The sequence below is a fragment of the Protopterus annectens genome, chromosome 14.part0, assembly GCF_019279795.1.
Source record: "Protopterus annectens isolate FY-2018-M chromosome 14.part0, PAN1.0, whole genome shotgun sequence".
In the NCBI taxonomy this organism is placed as follows: Eukaryota; Metazoa; Chordata; order Ceratodontiformes; family Protopteridae; genus Protopterus; species Protopterus annectens.
In genome coordinates, this window is record NC_056748.1 from 163,155,189 (window position 1) to 163,176,961 (window position 21,773).

General features: G+C 41.9%; 1 protein-coding gene across 1 annotated transcript in view; it reads left to right on the forward strand.

The window, feature by feature from the left end:
- Positions 1–21,773, forward strand: part of CCDC186 (coiled-coil domain containing 186) — a 1,483,461-nt gene that overhangs the window by 1,274,987 nt on the left and 186,701 nt on the right. Inside the window, exon 15 of the mRNA XM_044055936.1 lies at positions 16,068–16,278. Within this exon, the coding sequence (XP_043911871.1) occupies positions 16,068–16,278 (211 nt within the window). The remainder of the gene's footprint in view (positions 1–16,067; positions 16,279–21,773) is intronic.

Here is a 21,773-nt window from a genome sequence, read left to right on the forward strand (position 1 = left end):
ACACCGAAGGTGTATATCATCTCAAACAGCAAAAGGCTGGAAAAATGGAATAGGCTTTATACAGCTATTAAGATCAACTGATAAAACTGAAAAAATTAGAGGATGAAATGAAGAGAAAGCTAGCAGAGTATGAAACTGCTAAGGAAGAGTTGTTTCAAAACGATGATAGAATTAGAGGACAGAACACATAGATTTTCTGCTGTACCAGAGAAACTGGAAGGAACAGATTGTATTAATTTTATGAAATCACAAATAAGCAACTGGACTGGTATTTCATGGCAGGATTTGTTAATTGAAAGGGCACCTTGTGTGTGTTCTCCAAACCTTGCCATGAGAAATAGCCAACACCTGTATTAGTAAAGATGCAGTCATACCAGCAGAAACCGCTGATCCTAACAAAACATTGGCAGAAGGCCATAGTATTAAAACAGGTGACAGTAGTGTTTGTGGAAAAGGATTATTCAATGTACGGTAGGCAGAAGGGAAGCAAATTTATCCCAGCAGTCATGGAATGTTGAGAGGCATGTGTGAGATCCAAGCTGTTGTATCCAGCTGTCTTCAGAATATTTTTTTTCTTGGAGGATCAAAGTCATTTTTGATGCAGAACAGACTAACGAGGAAATACAAAGGCTTGTCCAGCAAAAAGTGAGCCATCAAAAAGAAGGGGAATTTACAGCTCATTCTTCTGATAATAAAGCTCATGGGGAAATTTTGTCTGTGAAATCTTTTTCAGTGTTCAAGAGTAAAATGCTTGAAAGACTGAAAAAAGCATAGGAGTTGACTAGAAGAATCGGAGGGACCCTGGACTTGAACCAGAGTCTGGGGTTGTTGGGAGATGGAGATGAACAGGAAGAAGGTCAGCAAAAGTGAAATTGGTGCATAAATGCATGACTGTAATTCATCAATCACATTTGTGAAGTATGGATTTTCAAGAAAAAGTGGCTGATAAAGATTGGACTTTTGGAGGACTGAAAGACATATACCTCACTTTATGTCATTAATGTTGGAAGGACCCTAAGAGGAGAAAAAAAAAAGAAAAAACAATAACTTGTAAGTAAAACAATTTTTGCTGTAAACAGTATTTGTATAAACCATTTCTTGATTTAAATTGCATTTTATATAGTGAAAGATTTTCAGTGATTGTTGTATGTGATAAAAATGTTAAAGTAAACAGGTGCTTTTTTATTTTTAATAAATGTATGCAATACAATGTAAAAAGACAAAAAAGGCTAGACAAAAGCATATTTAATTTAATATGCTGTAATGTTTGTCTGTTTGGGTGAGGGATGGCATGTAAAAGTACATCAATTGTAGTATATGTGGAGTTGAGATGTTTTCTCTTACTTTTTCCATAGGTGAATGTCAGGATGAATGCCCTTGGCTTAATGTAATAATTTTTTGAGTGTAAGCATGTGGGCCATTTAAAAATAAGAGAACACAATGAATGTAATTTTTTTTTCTTTAACAAATAAATGTTTGGTGTGAGTTGAGAAGTTCACAACTAAGGGCAGCTATATATTCTCTTCTTGTTTCCATGGAGATAAGCTGACTGCAGGTGCAGGCAATACATCTCGAGATTTCTGGACATTGATGAGGAATCATAAAATTAAAAAAGTATATGGACAAGCAGCTTATGAAAAACAAAGGTTGAAATTATTGGAAGTGAGTAAGAGATTGTAGCTTTCCCGGCACCTAAATACTCTAGTGCATTTACTAGAACAGTGGATAATTTAGTTTTATTTAATGATCGCTAGTGCACTTTTTCTTTAGGATAAAAGTTAACATTTTCTGGAAGAATTCAAGTTGTTTTTCACATCTGGTAGGAGAATAAAGATAAAACAAGAACAGATCTCAATTAGTGTAAGTAGGAGCAGAAGATGTAACATGCACCGTAGCATGGATAACCTTAATTTTAGCTAAGGAATTGCCTGTGAGTGCAGCAGTTGATTTGGAAGAATTGTTCCTATCAGCAGGGTTAAACTGTATTATTTGAAGATGTACATTGTTTTGTGAGTTTGTTTTAAGTTAAGAGGTTATGAGGGTGTTTTGGGAATTTTTTTGAGGCTTTTCAGTAAGGCAAAAAGGTTTGTAAACTGTGACATAGGCTCAAATGGATATGACAAGAAACAACTGTATAAAAGATCAACCTGCCAAACATTAGTGACTGCATGTAACACAAAAACTGCACTATCCATATTATTTTGAAATGTTAATGGCCTCATGGGTATAGACAGAAAGGTAAGAGTACTGAATTGTATTAAGAAATGCAGAGTGCAAATAGCAATTTGGAAAAGAAGTGAGCATTTGAATTTGGTAAAGAAAAGATTATAGGGTGAATATTCAACAGAATATCAGAGATACAGAAAAATAGAGAGTACTTAAATTAATTGCTACAGGAGCTCCAATAGTGATATAAGAGGGGGAACAATAATATTGGTAGATTTGTGGAAGTAAGGGGATACTGGCAATGGAGGAGTATTACATTGACAAGTATTTCTATTCCACCTAAAACTACTGTTCTGGAGCTTAAGAAAATGTTGGTAGAAATCAGCTTTCAGCAAGTAGTATTACTTGCAGGTGGGACTGGAACTTGATATGCAGCAGTGAGAATGTATCCGGGGGACCTAAAAGGGAAATTATAACAAAACAGGGCTGATATCTGAAGAAATGTATAAAAATATTTGGTATGGAAGATGTGAATTCAGTAATAGGAACCCAGAGAGAATTAGTATATTATTCCCAGTGGTACAGCAGCAGGGCTGGACTAGAAAGAAGCTATATTTCACAGTAATGTGTATTTATTTGAAAGCTTCGACACATATCTAATAACTGTTTCAGATTATGTGCCAATAACAACTATATAAAAATGCAGGGTAATGAAGTAAAAATGAGACATTGGGACCTCCCCCACTACCTGTTTAAAAGAGATGAGTTTAAGGAGTGGGTATATAAAATTATTCAGGAGTTATTAGGGAAGATAGTAATATCTTCAGAAGTTATAGCTAGTGAGTGGATAAATGAAAGTAGATTAAAAAAAAGGGTAGAAATAAAAGAAAAAAGATATGGTTAAGAAGTAAGAATTACTTAGAGGGGCTGACAAATGTTAAAGTATTGTAGAATAGGGGGATCTCACTGAACAAGAAGAGGTTCAACTGCACTGTGTTAAAGAGAAAAGGGAGTTATCTGGATAATATGTATGAGTTTATAAAGACTGCTGTCAAGCAACTGCTTTTTATAATAACTACATAGCACAAAAAGTTTTATCACAACAACTGAGGCAACAGAAAGTAGAAATGGTTGTTGCCAAACTTGAGTCTGTAACAAGAAAAAATAACCAGAGATCCTGCAGAGATATTAGAGATAGTTTGGAAATTTTATATGCATTTGTGTAAAGAAGGGAAATGTGAAAATCAAGAAAGCACAATTGGAAATAATTATGGAACACAATTATGCCGAGGTTGGAGGTAGTTGAGACTCGACAGTTAGTTAAGATGGGAGGAGATGAGATAAAAACAGTGATGTGTAGTCACTCTGCAGAAAAGTCTCCCGAAACAGTGGCATTCCTGTAGAAGTTTGGAAGGTAGTGACAAAGATTTGGAAGGTTTTGTTTAATGGTATTGTAAAAGGATGGGAAGCAGTAGCATTCTGAAAGAAAGCCGTAGTGGCTGCAATACCTAAAGATGGCAAATACCCGGCAGAGCCAGCTTCATAATAGGTCCATTTCAGTTTTAAGCCATGATTATGAAGTGCTATCTGTAATAGCTAAAGAGGGGCAAAGGTGTTGCCAGAACTAATAGATATGGATCATTGTGATTTTTGTAGAGAGGAGGCAAACATTTGACATTAATAGAACAGTGATGATCCAGAAGGAAGCAGAATGAAAAGAAAAATACTGCTATTGTTGGTGGGTCTTGATGCAGAGGAAGCCTTGCAGTAAGCTAGGATTTCCCGTAATAAGGTGAATTAGGAGAATATATGAAGGATTGGAGGCAAAGACTAAAGTGGGAAGGTTTCTCTTTGATGAGTTGTTTCTGAACAGAGGAATCAGGCAGGGGTGTCCCCTTTCACTTTATTTGCTTTATATTTAAAGCCACTGGCAAAGAAAATAAGGGGCTTACAAATTTAAGGATACAATTGGTATGTAATCCAGAAAAGGTGTCTTTATTTACAAAATATATTTATTTTGTACTTCATAAAACCAGAAAAGGACATGTCACTGTTGTGGAGCATTTTCAGATATAAAACCAATGAAGCTAAAATAAAGGCTATAGCTGTAAACTACATACCAGCAAATGAACTGGTTCAGCAATACCCATATTGATAGGGACACGATAAAATAAAGTATTTGGCAGCATGGATTAGAAAGGATTCTGTTATAGCAGCTAACGATATTTTAGAAGAGACAAAGGTAATACAAAAACAAAATGGAAGCTCTTGATCTGAAGTAGGTACTTCATTTGTCAGCAACCTTTGGGTCTTGGATCCGAACTCGGATCCGAGCCGGCAACTTATTTCATAGCTTAGAGATCTGAGCTCCTAGCTCCTCCCCTTACCCATAATCCCCTGCCAACCCTGACTGACCTCAGATCTAGTTTGCCGCTCTTGCGTACGCTTCTAGATTCCTGAGCTCCTGGCGTGTGGTAGTTAAGTGACAACTTTTTGTTAAAAAAAATCCATATTTTTCACATTTTATTTATAGTTAACTGTTTGCGTGTGGTTAGGTTCCCTTTATAGTGTAATTCCTCCCCTCCTTCGCTGGTGCGTAGTGTGTGTGTGTGGACTGTTGTGTGTTGGGGCCTGGTCTGTGTGAGGTAGTTTAGTCATAGTTTTAAATCTTTTTTGTTGTTTAAAAAAAAAAAAAAAACTATGTCGGAGGCCCCAAAGCCTATTTTCTCAAAGTGCACCGAGTGTGGCCATAAGCTTTCACCGGCGGATGGCCACATTCGGTGTGTTCGGTGCCTTGGGGTTGAACACCTCTCCTCTGGGTGTTCTATTTGTGCGGGGTTCAACCCCAGGGCACTGAAAGACCGTAGGTCGAAGCTGATCCTGGCGGGACTTTTGCCCCCGGATCCGGCTTCGGCCTCCGGTACTCCCGTGGCAGCACCCCAGTCCTCGGTGGTGGCCACTCCTGCCTCCCTCCCCCCGGCTGGGATTCAAACTCCTACTAAAGCGCCAGAGGAGAGGGAGGCCAGGAGGGAGAAAAGGAGGGAGAAGCACCAAAAGCGGTGGGCCGAGGCCTCAGTTTCGGCCCCACCAGCTAAGCGGGCTTCTCCCTCCACGGCTTCCAGGTCTCCTCCTCCTCGGCTCCGATCCCCCTGCTTTTCTTCAGGACCTGAGGAGGAGGAGACCCGATCTCCATCAAGGTCATCGAGGCGGCACTCCCTCTGCCTCAGTGGCCTTGTCGAGATCTACTTACAGCCTTTCGGATGCGGACTTGGACAGGATAATGCGAAGGTTCATCCAGGCCCAGCTGCAGATGGGAGTGCCCATGCCTTCCCCCCTTCCGGGGGGAGCTCAACACATTTTTTTGCCCCGATAGCTCCTTCTCTGACCCACTTTTCGGGTTCGGAGCATACGGAGCCGGGCAGCGTTGGAGCCGGGGGTGGGTCGGCGCCGACAGTACTGGGTACTTCGGATCCGACTCTGCCCTCGAGTCTGTCGGGTCCTTCCTTGTCGGATCCGAGCTTTCGGAGCCGTGGGATTCTGTGTGCCTTCGGCTCCGTCCAGGTCGGAGCACACGGGTCCTTCGGATCCGATGGTCTCGGCTCCTGTTCCGATCCCTCCATCGGATCCAAGTGGGAGTCGACTTTCGGATCCCAGAGAGAGCGACTCCCCCTCGGCCTTCGATGCAGTGGAGAGGGCTCTGTTGAGGGCATCCAGACCCCCGGCCCTTGCTTCGGCTCCACCCCGCACTCCCTCTCGGCTGAGTCAGGCTTCCATCACCCGGCCTCAGGGACAGCCTGCTTCGATGTCTCAGGTCGTTCCCTTGGAACAGGTCGTTGCTGGTGAGACCTCCTCGGACAGCCCCCCCGAGGATGTGCCTCATAAGCACAAGTGTAAGAGGCGACACGTGGACTCCCCCGAGTCCTTAACAGAAGACACGGACTTGGATGAAGGGGAAGGCTCCCCTAGGTCACCCCCAAGATGTCTCCTTTGGAGACATCATGGAAATGCTCAGGATTGGGGGGGAGGGTGGTCTGTCAACAAGGCTTCCTCCAACGAGTCCATGTTCCTGGAGGCATTCGAAGCAGGACCGTCTACCTCTTGGGTGTCCCCTCCGGCCGACCCCCTGGTGGACCTTATTACCACCAGGGCATGGAAGGAGCCGGACACTGTGGAGCCAGTTCCCAAATGCCCCGATCGAATTCTGAGCCCCCCTGCGGACAGATCCCACTGGAACAAGGCCCCCCCCCGTAGATGCCATGTTGACGGCAGCAGCCACCAAGAGGGAATTGGCTCAGGAGAGTCCCTCGGTCCATCCACCGAGCAGAGAGTCCCACTCGATGGATCGCCTGGGGAAGCGGGCTTTTAGTTCAGCGACCTTCTCAGTAAGGTCTCTGAACTATATGGCACACGTTATCAGGATGCAGCGAGACCTTATCAAAGAGTACGCTACTTCCCTCCCTGAGTCCATGTCGGTGGAGGACAAGCAATTGTACTCCACTCGCATGGCCACTCTAAGATCGATATCTAATACCTCTATGCGGTTGTTGTCCCATGCTACAGAGAGAGCCGCTAGAGCCAGCGGAGCGGGCCTAGTCATGAAGCGCCAGGCCTGGCTCCGACATTGTGACTTCGCGGAACCCTTTAAGGCGTCATTTGAGAATGCCCCTTTTGATTGTTCTGCCTTATTTGGCAAGACCATTCGCGACACTTTAGTCCAGAGCAAAAAGGACGGGAAGACGTTGTCTGCCATCGGAGTCCGCTTCTCCGCTCCCCAGAGGTCCTTCTCCAAGAACCAAAAGGGACAGAAGAAGATGTGGTTCTGGAAATCGCAACATTCCTAGCCTGCTCCGGACAACCAGTCCTTCCGTGGCAGAGGAGGACAAGGAGGATGCCGCCCTAGAGGCAGAGGAGGCCCGAAGAATTTTTGGTCCAGAGAACCTTTCTCTGACTGACCCACGCAACAGCCCTGAGGGGTTGCCCGACTGCTCCACTCTGGAGGCAGTCGGGGGGCATTTCTCGAAGCACCTGGCAGCTTGGGAGTCCATTACATCAGATCGCTGGGTGCTTCGTATCATATCCAGAGGTTACCAAATTCCCATATATCATGTCCCCAGAACCAAAAGCCTCCCCGATGTACCACCCGATCAGAGGAAGGCAGCAGCTGCAGAGATCCAGCAGCTGCTAGAAGAAGGAGCCATCCAACCCGTCCCCCCAGACCAGCTCAGATTAGGGTTTTACTCCAGGTTCTTTCTGGTGCCAAAAAAGACGGGGAACTTAAGACCAATCCTAGACCTCTCTCTTCTGAACCTGTCGGTAACCAAAGAAAAATTCCGAATGGTCACTCTTCAATCCATTCTTCCCCTACTGCGGGAGAATGACTGGATGTGCTCTATAGACCTCAAGGATGCGTATTACCACATTCTTATGGAGAGACGATCCAGGAGGCTTCTCCACTTCCGGCTAGGAGCCAGTCACTACCAGTTCAGGGTCCTTCCCTTTGGTCTCACCACAGCCCCCAGGGTGTTTATCAAAGTATTAGCAGTGATAGCGGCCCACCTGAGACTCCAGGGAATGCAGGTGTTTCCATACCTGGACGACTGGCTCCTGACTGCCCCGACAAGGCATCTACTTTGTTCAGCGAGGGACTACTTCCTCTGGCTGGCCCCCCAGCTGGGCATCACCATCAACATGAACAAATCCTCTCTTGCTCCTACCCAGGTGATAGAGTTTATAGGGGCCAAATTGGACACAAGAAATCTCCTAGCATTTCTGACCGCGGAACGTCTTCAGAACCTGAGGCTGCATGTACAGGCCATCCTCCATTCTACAGCTCCATTGGCAGGATTGGTCCTGAGGGCTCCAGGCTCTATGGCGGCAGTAATTACTCTTTTGCCATTGGCTCATCTGAACATGAGGGTACTGCAATGGACCCTTCAAGTCCAGTGGTCGTTTCATCATTACCCCCTGAACCATCCTATTTCCATCAGCAAGGCGTGCAGGATGGCTCTCGTATGGTGGCTCCAATCCCCGGATCTCCATACGGGACGTTCCTTATCCACGCCTCCTCCCCTCTCCACGGTGACCACGGACGCCTCTCGCCTTGGGGGGGGGCATTGCGCAGGCAAGACAGTCCAAGGCACGTGGAACGACACAGAGACCTCCTTTGCATATCAATGTCCTGGAGATGAGGGCAGTGCTATTGGCGTTGCGAGCACTACAGGACCTTCTTCTGGTAGGGACTATTGCGATACAGACAGACAACATGTCAGTGGTCTAGTACATCAACAAACAGGGGGGAACCAGGTCCTATCCTCTTTGTCGAGAGGCCATGAGAGTGTGGGAATGGGCGATTTCTACCAACCGCTTTCTTGTTGCAACGCACATTCCGGGATGGTCCAACATACTGGCGGACAGACTCAGCCGCACCCTCCTTTCCCCTTACAAGTGGTCTCTCAACCCCCAGGTAGTGAAGCGAATTTTTGCTGTGTGGGGGCAACCCTGTTGCGATCTCTTCGCCTCTCCCTCGAATACGAAATGCAACAGCTACTTCGCTCTAATTCCCCCCGTCGGGGAATCCCCGAGAGACACTCTGGTGCATGCTTGGCCCCCCGGTCTACTTTATGCCTACCCTCCTCTGCCCCTGATGCTGAAACTCATACAGAAAGCCAGTCGGTTGGGGAGCAGGATGATCCTCATTGCCCCATTCTGGCCTCGTCAAACGTGGTTCCCTTACCTGTGGTCTCAACTGGTAAATCCACCTTGGATTCTAGATCCCCTCCCGGATCTAATATCTCATCCCCTAGACCTCCCGATCCCGAATCTGGACAACCTCAAGCTGACAGCGTGGTTGCTCCAGTTCCACTCCTAATCAGGACTCCCAGAATCTCTTCACTGGTTAAAGCCATTCTCGTAGCAACACATAAACCTTCCACTAGGAAAGTCTATCGTAGTAAGTGGAAACGCTTCTCCATCTGGGCTGGGAATAATAACTTAGACCCCTTCACAGCCCCGTTACCGTCTGTCTTGGAGTTCCTTACAGGCCTGTTCCATCAGGGGGCTAGCTGCTCTACGGTCAAGGTTCAACTAGCAGCTATTTCTTATTACCATGTGGGGCATGAATCGGGCCCCTTGATTACAGCGAAATTGTGTAAGTCCTTTCTCAAGGGTACTTTCTTGCTCAGACCTCCTATCAGGGAAATTGTACCCCCTTGGGATTTAGCTCTAGTTTTACAGGCCTTGACAGCTCCCCCTTTTGAACCAGCTGCCTCGGTCGATCTTAAGTACCTTTCTTGGAAAACGGCGTTCCTAGTTGCTATTACTTCGGCGAAAATAGTTTCCGAGCTTCAGGCCCTTTGTGTGAAACGCCCATACTTGGCCTTTCATCAGGATAGAGTGTACCTCAGGACCAATTCTTCTTTTCTTCCCAAGGTGGCTTCAGAGGCCAATATCAATCAGTCCATTAACCTACCAGTTTTCTTCCCTAAGTATCAGAACAAGGGAGAGTACAAACTTCATTCCTTAGATGTGCACAGACAACTGCGCTTCTACATTCACAGGACTGCTGGTCATAGGCCATCCGACCAGTTGTTCATTTCCTTTTCCAAATTTAACCTAGGTAAATCTGTCTCTAAGATCACTTTTTCACGATGGATCTCACAGTGTATTCTCTTGGCCTATGACACTTCTGAGAGGCCTGCACCTCAGGGAATTCGTGCGCACTCTACTCGTTCTGTATCTACCTCTGCAGCCCTTAGATCCAGAGTTCCACTGGATGATATTTGTTCCGCGGCCACTTGGGCCTCATCTCATACCTTTATCAACCATTATAAGCTGGACATTATCTCCAGAGGGAGAGCGTCCTTTGGCTCTGCAGTGCTCCGGAACATCCTTCCATGATGGCCACCCAAGATTCAGGTAGCTGGGGACTCTGTCCCAAAGGTTGCTGACAAATGAAGTACCTACTTCAGATTAAGAAGTTATGTACTCACCATAACGTTCCATCTGAGTAGGTGACTTCATTTGTCTGCAACCACCCCCCCCCTCCTTCCCCCTGGCCCTCAGAAATTTTCTTGTTCCTGTATGTCCTTCTATTATATCCTTCGGGATGTATTAACCTTCGGCTTTTTTGTATACGGGCAAACTTGATCTGAGGTCAGTCAGGGTTGGCAGGGGATTATGGGTAAGGGGAGGAGCTAGGAGCTCGGATCTCTAAGCTATGAAATAAGTTGCCGGCTCGGATCCGAGTTCGGATCCAAGACCCAAAGGTTGCAGACAAATGAAGTCACCTACTCAGATGGAATGTTATGGTGAGTACATAACTTCTTATTTATGGATATGGATAACAAGATAAAAGCAGTGAAATTTCACTCCTTTTAGTTTTATATATATATATATATATATATATATATATATATATATATATATACACACACATACAGGTCAGGCATATTTTTGTCAACCAGAGGAGAAGTTGTGGACTCTGATTAATAAAGAGTTGAAGGAATTTATCTGGGAGGGGAAGGGTAAAGTGGGATAAGTTGATCTTTTTTACTACACTAACGTGGTTTAAGATTATCTGATTTGAAGGGATACTTTTAGAGCTACACATGCATGACCCAAAGCAGAATACTGTAAGTGATAGTGGAAATGGATGATGGTGAAGTAGGGGATTTGCAAGAAATGAGAGAGTATGATTTTGGATGTAGAATAACAGACATTCAGAATATTATATTCCTGAAGCAGCAGAAAGTATTCAAAGAATGGATACAACACAAGAATAGAGAAAGGAGATTTTGCAAGTAGGGATGACTGATGTGAAGTTTACGGTTTGTAACTGGAACACGTTAATATAGTTCATTTTCTTTTATATTTAACTGTATGTTTGCCTGTGTCTTAAGTGGTAATTCAGTAAAGGTGTTTAAAAGATTGGAAGGTACTGTTTCCTTTCTGTAGAGTCATACCTTCAACTTATTTGCTCAAGAACTCTGGACAGAGCCACAAGGGGGGGGGGGGGGGTGGCGTCAAAGAACCAAAACTGGTGATTCTTACTTTAACTCACAAATGATAATAGAATGACAGGTTTTGTGTTAGCCGCATTTTCTGAACAGTAAGAACTATGAAACTGTAACGACTGGCTTTATTCACTGACTGCAATCCTCTGACTTAATCAGAAAATCAAAAATTTTATAAAAGACAGGTAAAAAATGTGAGCCAAAATCATGGGAAGTTCTAAAAAAAATTAGAGATGATTGAAAGGTACATATAGATGCGCAAAAGTTATTTCTGCTTTGTAAGCCATGACTCTCTTGCTGTCGTACTGAATCATCGCAGAAGACAATAACAGGCTACGTAAAAAAAAACTGTACTGGGGAAGTAACTGTCACCAACTTTTTAAAGGCTCAAATGTCCATCTGAACTGGTGAAACTCGTCGGACTCTTCCAGTTGAGTGCAAACCGGAGACTGCTGGACTGCATATGTTTCAAGGAGGGAGGAAGTAATGGAACAGAGAAGAATTCCTTCATAAATGTCACTAAACCGTGCCTGCAGATTACTGTTTTTCAAGTAGATAACACGTGGGTAGAGGAATGAGATGTGCTGCCAGCCTGCTTCCATTATCTCAATGGAAAGGAAACATATTCTTAGAAGGGGTCTATATCACGTCATTGAAAGCACATTTGTTCAAACGACGTGATATCGAACTGGGAAGTTTGAAATACAAGAATTTCGAACACACAGAACAGCGATTTTTTTCCCAGGGAAAAAAAATCGCTGTTCCGGTACAAAAATAAAAAAACACGTACACTTCAAACTTATACTAATCAAACCCCCTCTACTTAAATATATACCAAAAACGAAAAATACAACGCCAACTCCTGTCCCACGAAACCAGACTCAGTGCAAATCTTGCAAGTGTTCTCTTTCAATAATCCAAAAGAAATATTCAGGTATAAGATAAGATGCCACAAGTTTTCTGCATATATAGATTTTGTTCATAAATTTAGAGTCCATAAATTCAGGGTTATTTAACTTTAATAGTTGAGATAAAAATTAATGAATTTTAAACTGTTTGTAGTTTTTTAAAATGTGCTCTGGAATAGTCATATTTATTTTTCACGCAGTAATAGAGAAGCGTATAGAATTGGTTTTATTAGTGTTTCTTTAAAAGTGTATGTAACAGCTATTACGTCATGAATGGGATATATAAAGAATTGGCGGGTTTTTCAAATGTTGTTTATTATTGCTGAAGAAGCTGTGGGAGTACCACGGCGAAAACGCTCTTTTTATTGAATTAATAAAAAGCGTTCTTTTTATCTTATACCTGAATATTTCTTTTGGATTATTGAAAGAGAACACTTGCAAGATTTGCACTGAGTCTGGTTTCGTGGGACAGGAGTTGGCGTTGTATTTTTCGTTTTTCAACAGTTTGTGTTTTTTTGTTTCGCTGCTCTAAATATATACCAACTCCGAGATCACACCACAGTGGAAGAAATAGGAAAGCTGCAGAAACGGCCCACCAGTGTTTTTCCCTGGGATAAAAAAAAAATGGTGTTCCGTGGCTTCACTATTTTCACATTTTGAACTTCCCGGTTCAATGTTACGTCATTCGGACACCTGTGTTTTCAAACTCCTGATGTAGACCCCTTAGAAGTACTGAACAGCAGCATAAAAAAATGTAATGGACAGTGTTGTTTATGTGCTGTATTTGAGTTTACACAGCTGATTAGTTAACTTAAATATTGTTGTTTCACTAGTGATTAGGTAACCGCTAGTCAATGTTAATGGACGATTTACGACTAGATGAGTGTCATTTGTCATAGAACAGTGCCAGTTGTGGTTCTGTTGTAGTCCTTTCAATGATATTGATGGGCTTTTTAAACATTTCCTTTTTTCACCAGTTCTCTGACTGACACACACACACATTCACAGACATATATACATATATATAAGGTTCATTATTTTTCAACTACTATACTTTTTGATTCCTGTGCAAGTTTAAATAGGTTATTTGGGGATCTAAGTGCAAAACTATGGGAGCACTAAAAATAACAGAATAAAACCGTCTGTCTGTAAAACAGAGATCCCTCAATACTCAGATATGGTGTACATGCTTATTAGTGATTCTTGGTGACTGACATGGTGTGGTCTCATTTTGTCCATTTTATTTGAAAATCTTGTATAAGCACAGTTGTGCTACAGAGTGACACATGAGCAAAAAGAAGCCGAAAAAATTTTTTTTGCAAATGTCATAGAATCTTAGCGAAGGCAGCGCATCATAAGGTATATAGCATGTTATTTTCTGTCTAGCGGCTATACATTGCACTGAAGGATCATTGAATTTGTTGATAGGCCTGGATTGTGTAATGTAGCCTAAACACGTTGCATTTGCGAACCTTTTTTACAGCCTTCAGCAGCTGTGAAGCGCTTGACATCTGTCTGTTCAGTGTAGTCCTCACTATTTGGAGTGATGTGCAGAAATGTTCTCTCTTCATCATCCACTATGCATGCATTGTTGAGTATTACTTTGATGTAGTCTCCTCTAGAAGATTTTATTGTGAAAGATTTCTACATTTAGTTAAATGCTTGTTGTTCTGTAGCTGCATACTTTCCATTTAAACTGTGATGCACGTGGTTATGTCTTCTTTTGTGATGCTAGTGATTTTTACATTTTCATATAGTTCATTCAAAGCTGCCATTCAAGTACATGTAGAGTACTACATCTTAATATAAGAGATGTATACAGTCAGTAAAGGTGCTGTATCTACTGGTTGGGTGTGGGGTTTTCTGGGGGTGAAAGTAACTTTGCCTCTTGTTGTTTATTCATTTTAAGAAGTCTTTAATCTGGATTTACAGAACTAGTGTGACTTTTTATGAAGTAAGTTGAAGGAGTTTACTTTGCAGTTGTGTAAAACAAACTTGCAGTCATGCTTCTGTGGCCATCCTTAATATAACTTTTTGATACTGCACTCAAGACATCTGATGCATTCACTGTCAACAGTGTTGTTGTAGTTGTTGGGTACGGGTTTGTTTGAGGATGAAAATGACCAACATGCTGACTTGATAAAGTTAAACAGTTGTTAATCTGTGTGCATTTGTATAAAGAAAGTGTGAATACTGTTGTAGCCATTTTTTTAATAATCAGACACATGAGACATATGGTCAGTAAACTGGCTGTAACTGATGAGAACAGTGTGTTGTATTAACGACAGTTTAAGTGATCTTTTATGGTTGAAATTGGTAACTTCATTATTATTGGTTAGTAAATCTTATTTCACTTTTTGACAGAAAAATGTTTGAGCACAAATTTAAAACACTCTCAAACAAGTGTTGCTTTATTAAAAAATATTTATAACATGAAATTATATATGTATATAAGTGTACATTTAAAACAAAAACGAAGGTGAAGCCCTTTAGGACATGTGATTTATGAATGGTCCTAAGGAAAAAAAAAAGTTATGTCTGGAGAGGGTGGTGGGCCCATGGTTTCCAAACTCCCTGGAGCCAAAAGTACATGTAATCTACCATTATATTATGTGGGTTATCTCCAAGTGTTTTCCTCCCAGCTCAGAAAAACATGCCGGTTGATTGGTTACTTTAAATTGTCCGTATATATTGTGTTTACCATTTTTATTTTGTCCTGGGTTATGGATAAAGAAAATCAGAGAGACTATTTCTGTTGTCTAGTTAACTCAGCAATATATTACATTAAATTAGGCTTTGAGTTCAGTAATTAGGGCAAGTCATAATTGTAGTCTTTTTTTGCTGACTCAGTATTTCTGAATCACTTCAACTTTTCAAAAAGTGAAATAACAGACTGCTGGGTATGCAAATGCCAAGCGGACTGAGTCTTACACAGTGCACTCTTGCAGAATTGATTGTGTTTAGTGACTGGATCCAGTAACCTAATACATAATTTCCAGCACTTTAAAGTAATGCCTGGGAATTTATGTATGCATATCTGTGTATGTTGTTCACTGCCTTTGTCCCAAAAACTTGTTGGATCATAGGAGGTTACTAGGCTAATGGCCCAGAGGCCATTAGAACCCTAGCCAGGTTGTTTTTCCCTCTTTTGATAGTGCTAGTAGAAGACCTGACTCAACACCTGTTGACCCTGTCTAAAGTGGACGTTGAGTTTCTAGTCCAGTGTTTAAAACTGAGAAAGTGATCTTTCTTTCATAAAAGTTTATAGTGTAGCACCCTAGGAGTAATATTAGGTGTCTCTGTTGAGGAATTCTTCCTGTCCGAAATGCATTTGTGTACATGAAAGTGTATGTCCTTATCGCATGTGTACACGAGTTCTGCAGATACAGGGAGTTTAAACAAAATCTGACTTCCTGTGCCTGTTTGTTGTGATGTACTCTAAATATTGCATTATTGGCTCTCTTTTATGTTGCTTTTACGTGCACCTTCTGTTATTTGAGTTCCCTTCCGTTCTTATCTGCCTCGTGGTACAGAGGAAGTGCCTTTCATGTTCCTTTACAGGTTGGTAACGTTTTCCTGGATAGCTGCCTGAATAAAAAGAGAAGAGGCCAGATATAAATTACTTACCCTGACAGTCAAAATCCTTTCTCACTCTTTTCTTGAATACACGGTAGGTAGTCAAATTTTTTAAAGTTGTGTATTAGTCAGTTTTATTAGGGTCTTTGAATTATATTGACCTGTTTTCCTTTTGCAACTCAGAGTTCTTTTGTACAGATTTTTCCTGTGTTTTACCTTTTTTTAAAGCAAGTCAAGATGTCTTTTTTGACTGCTTTCAGACTGCATATTAGACGCCAAATAAAATTATCATAATTTAAAATATTTGTTATCCTTGCTTATAAAGATGTATTGTTCAGTTTACTTGGTTTCTGGCGAGTAACTGTAGCAGATGAATATGTTTCTCTTGAATCTGGTTTCACTGCAGGGTCTCTCAATGCAAGGAGTAGCAATGATGATCGGTCTCCTGAGAACACGGGCTCGTCTCTTGTTGCAGACAACTTCCCAGAAGTAGACAAGGCTGTTCTGATCGAAAGAATAGTGCGACTCCAAAAAGCACAGGCGCGCAAAAACGAAAAGATAGAATTTTTGGAAGATCATATTAAGCAGCTTGTGGATGAAATCAGAAGAAAAACAAAGTATGTGTAATGTTAAGTACTGGAACTAATAAAGTGTCATTATTATTCTACAAGCTGGTGGTTAACAGATTAGACTAGATCTATGAAAAGCATTTTAATCTGACATTGGCATATGTTCTCAAAATCAATTTTATAATAATGTTATCTAACAAAGAAGAGGGAAACAGAGTTAGATCTCTGGTGTAATGTTCCTCCCATCACAAGATTTTGTGTAAGTGACCTGCTGACTTAGTGCCGCATACATGAGTACTGCAGTACTGTTGTACTGTCTGTTAGATGGGACATTAAACCAAAATTCTACCTGCCTGCATTAGTGAAAACTCAGGCTGGATGTAAGAAATCCCATGGTACTTACTGTAAAAAAGATTTAAGTACTTTGTCTAAATTTATATAATATTAAGGGAATTTCCAGTGTTCTGACTAAATTTCCTCTAGTAAATATGAAGTCCATCTTAGACTTTACCTAAAAAATAGGCTGTAAGCCTAGTAGATCAAACCTGCTCAACTAAACATAAAATAAAACCATGAAACTAACTCAGTACTGAGTATGCGAGGGACTTTCCTGTACCTTGGATATCTGAGAATTAACCATAATGTTGTCAGATCCTTGTTTTTTTAAACAGGCTATTGAAACCTGAGTATGTACAAGAAAAGTGACAAATAATGTTAAGGTTTATTTTCACAACATCCAGATAATGATTGACCTGATATTCTAGCATTCATACTCTGTAAAGTCATTGAAAAATGTGATCCTGGATGTGTTTCAGAAAGAAATGAGAGAACTCTTATTCCCAGCTGAATATTGGTTCACATTTGTAAAGTGAGTAGGATTCCTTGAACAAATGACGTCTGAATTGCCGAAGTTCTAGCATTGCACATAATGAATTTGGATATAGCAAAACTGTCTGATGCAATCCTGAATCCAGGCTTACTGAATTAGCTGTAACACTTGAAAGTGAACTGGTAAAAAATTAACTGGATCCAAAGTTGTCTGTGTATTGAGATATTTAGTTGCAAAGAGGGGGATTATTATTATTGATAAAATTGTCATTGGATGCAGTGAAGTGTCACAGGACCTGATGTTTTCCCATCATTAATTGTTGTTGTCATTTCAGATGTAAAAGCAGGCAAACACCTCTGAGTATCATAATATGTAGATGGTTGCAGAGTGGAAACACTGTTGTCTCCAGTGCAGAAGCAAAAGTTTGTAGTGAGAGCTAGACAGTGTACCCGTAAGGTGATCTGACAGCAGTCTCATGTTCAGTGTAACACGATATAGTATCCTGTCATACGGGAAGAGCACTGTGGATTTTGTTTTTAAAACTGATGATCAGATGTGTCAAATACTCAGTGGGCACTTCCGTCAGGGACCTAGACACACTTACAAACAAGGGTATTGGTGCTGATCAGAATGTTTGCATAGAGGTTAGGGTGCTGATGATGTCTCATACGGTAAAAAATGAATAATACAGTGCAACATTTTTATGCTTGCTTAACAAAATGCTTTTCATAACCAGAGAAGGTTCAGAGGTTTCTTGAAGACAGTTTGGTGCTAATAAATTTAAGCTGTAATGATAGATTAAATGTGCTTTCACAGTACTAATTTGTCCTGCAGACTCCTAAGGGGGGGTCTGTTCTTCAGTGCATTTTCAGGTATGTGTAAGTTTTTTTTTAAATAAGTCTGCAACTCAATACACAGTCCATGGGGCTAATGCTTTGCTGCTATAACTACTTAGGGGGAGGGGTTAAGTTGTGATCCAGCAACTACCCATGTTTTGAAAGAAGCTACACCCATTTCCTGATTAAACATTGCACATTTCTGCTTTCTTTGAAATTGATGCATTGTACAGTATATGGCAGTAAGAAATGGACATAGGACTGTCAGTTATTCTTTTTTTTAATATCTCTTGATTGCAAGCTTTATATTCAAACCTATGCTCTGCAATTTGTAGCATGTTACAGGCCACCCTCTCAAACCCAGGAACCTCACATGGCCTTCCTGAAAACACTGGAGGGGATAAATGTATCTCCAAACACCATCATATTAGGTGACTTCAACTACCCTAATATAGACTGGGAACACTACTCAAGCCCAAACTCTCTAGCCCAAAGGTTCCTGGAGTTCATAAACTCAAATGCCATGGAACAACTAGTCACCATCCCCACAAGAGGAGAAAACATACTTGATCTCATCGTCACAAACATGGGATCAAAATGTTCAACACCGGAAGTATACCCCTCACTGGTGAGATCAGATCATAAACTAATCTCGCTGGAGGTCCTCATCCCGCCCCCACCTGAAATAAAAGAGACCACAGTGAAAAACGTCTCAAAAGCCGACTTCACACTTCTAAAAACTAGTGTGGTCTCCTTTAAGACCCCTGAGCCAGTGGTAAACATTACTCAAACCACTGAATCACTTACAAATGCCTTCTACCAGCGCCTACAGGACTACATGGATCAGGCAATCCCAAACAAAACTAAGACTCTTTGTACCAAAGGCAAGCGTCCAGTCTGGTGGACCCCAGCCATAAACAAGCTCTACAACAAAAGGAGGAAGCTACTACAAGATAGAGCAAAATCCTTGAAAGGTAAGACACCTTTGATCATTATAAGTAAAAAACTAAGAGCTCTCATAAAATCATCCAAGGCTAACTTTGAGAGAAAAATCGCCAAGGACACAAAAGACAATCATAAGGCCTTCTTTAGCTGTGTTAGAAACCTAGGAGGAAACTCCCAGATATGCTCAGAATTAGTCCAAAATGATGTGAAGATTACTGAACCTACACACATTGCCAACATACTGGCTGACAGGTTCAGTGCAAACTTCTCCCCCCCCCAAAAGGAGAGATATCTATACCAGAGGATTGTAGCCCCCCAAACATCTCCAACGCCCAGGTGAGAACTGCTCTCTCCAAGGCAAAAAACACAGCATCCATGGGACCGGATGGTGTCCCCGGCTGTGTGCTCCACGAACTCAATGAGGAATTAAACCCGCAGTTAGGACAGCTGTTTAATCTTAGCATCACCTCAGGATACGTAACCAAGGAGTGGTGCACTGCGACTGTGGTCCCACTTCACAAGGGCGGTGCCTCCACCGACCCTGGAAATTACCGTCCCATTAGCTTGACAAGCCTTATCTGCAAAGCCATGGAGAGGATTATAATGGAACTCATAAATAAAGACATAGGGAACTTGCAGACTTTGGATCCAACCCAGTTTGGCTTTGTCAAAGGCAGATCATGCCTTTTAAACTTGGTTGACTTTTTCGAAACAGTCACCAAGGCCATTGATGAGGGAAAGGCAGTCCATACAGCCTACCTCGACCTGGCAAAGGCCTTCGACACAATACCCCACTCAGGTATTATCAAAAAACTCATCAGCTTGAATGTAAACCCATACATCACAAGATGGGTTGCAAACTGGCTAAGTGACAGAACCCACAGGGTCAGAATTGCTGGAGCCATGTCAGACTCAAAGCCTGTCACAAGTGGTGTCCCACAGGGCTCAGTCCTGGGTCCACTCTTGTTCGGCATCTACTTTTCTGAAGTACAAGCAAACTCAGGAGGGGGTTATGGCTGACAAAGTTTGCAGATGACTGCAAACTGGGCGCCATAGTCGAAAACACTTCTGACACAGATATCCTTCAGAAGGGCCTCACAGAAATGGATAACTGGTGCCAGAGCCATGGCCTAAAGTTAAACACCAAGAAATGCATAGTCATACCCTTCGGGAAAAACAAGGTTACCCCTAGCTACCATGTAGGTGGCAATCCACTGAGCACAGAAGAAGTCATCAGGGACCTGGGGACCCAGGTTGACACTAGCCTTTCGTTTGACACTCATGTTGCTAAAGTAGTCAGGAAAACCTTCTACATTGCCCACCTGATCATGAAGGGATTCACATCTAGATCAAGGGAGGTCATCGTCCCCCTGTACTCATCACTCATTAGACCTATGATTGAGTACAATGCCCCATTCGGAATGTATCTGACCCGACACCTGCAGCAGCTGGAAAGGCCCCAAAAGTTCCTCACCAAGAGCATAAAGGGTCTCAAAAATATGTCTTATGCTGCCCGACTGAAAGAACTCCAGCTCTATTCAGTCTCATAACGCTTGCTCAGAGGTGACCTGTGCCTGACATATAAGGCCATGTCAAACCCAGATTTGATGAATATGCTTCACCTCAAAAAATCTAGATCCCTCAGAACCACAAGGGCGGGAGACTTAAACCTTGACACGGTTATTAATAGGACATGCTGGAGGGACAGATTCATCACCCAGAGACTCCCTATGCTGTGGAACAAAATCCCGGTAAATGTGAGGCAGAGCACCTCGCTGGCCTTGTTCAAGAGGAATCTTGACCAATGGATGGGAGATCGCAGATATACCCCAGGGATTACTTCAGTGTCACTGCTTGACAGAGGTACAGCAAAATAATAGGCATAGTTTTATTCAAACTAAAGGGGTGGCGAAAGCCACATATCTATGGGCTAGGCTTATAAATGCCCTTGGGCAGGTAGCCTAGTATGAACCTATGAACCTGTTTTTCTGTAAGAGCATGTTGTGATCATTGTTTCTATAATAAAAGTTGCTAGATTCAAAATGCAAAATATTTCTTGAGAAGATACAGCTCTACAGTATAAGCAGCCGTGACCTTCTGTGAAGAAATTATGAAGTGAATATAAAGCATTGCCTTTGTTAGAAACATTTATTTCCAAAACTGAGCATAGGATGAGCTGATGCAAGTATTTTGCTAAAGTAGGTTTAGCTTTACTAAAGGTTCTTGGCCTTCTATTGTTTTTTAATAATTTTTACAAAAATCCTTGCTCAAAATCCAAAAACTAAGACATGTAATGTATTTAACTGAATAGGTTGGCTGCATGATCCACTCCACAACTGAATTTGCAATACAGCAGTGCCATCTCAGACAAAAAACAAAATATCACTTGAGTTTTTTTAAATTGGCTTAGATTTTGAGTATGTTAAAGATTTTTAAAGAAGTCGAGACTATAGTTTTGTTCAGTCTCATTTTTGTTCCTCTGATATAGCCCAAACTGAAAAATATGTGGCATTCAGGCAATGACCTTGGCAGGTTTTGTTTTTAGACACTGTCCTAATTTAAGAACCTTGATTTAGAGACCCTCTTCCACACTTGGACCTTGTGAGTGGCTTGGAGGTGTCATCCGTTGCTTACTCTAAATTGGCCCTAGGTGTGAGTGCGTGCATGTGTGTGCCTTCTGTGGAAGGTTGGATGCCGGGCTGCCAACCCAACACCATAAAACTCCACTGCCAATCATGAGCAGACAGGTGATCTGCTGTGATGACCCCTAACCGAGAAAAGCCAAAAGAAGAAGATGTAATTGGAGTCCTTTGTGAGAGATTCATACAGCTCCCCTTGATATTTGTATTTTTTTAAAGAATATGTTTATAAGGCTAGACTGCTGATAATACAGACTTGGAATGGCCAAAAAAGGAAATGATTATTCACTCATT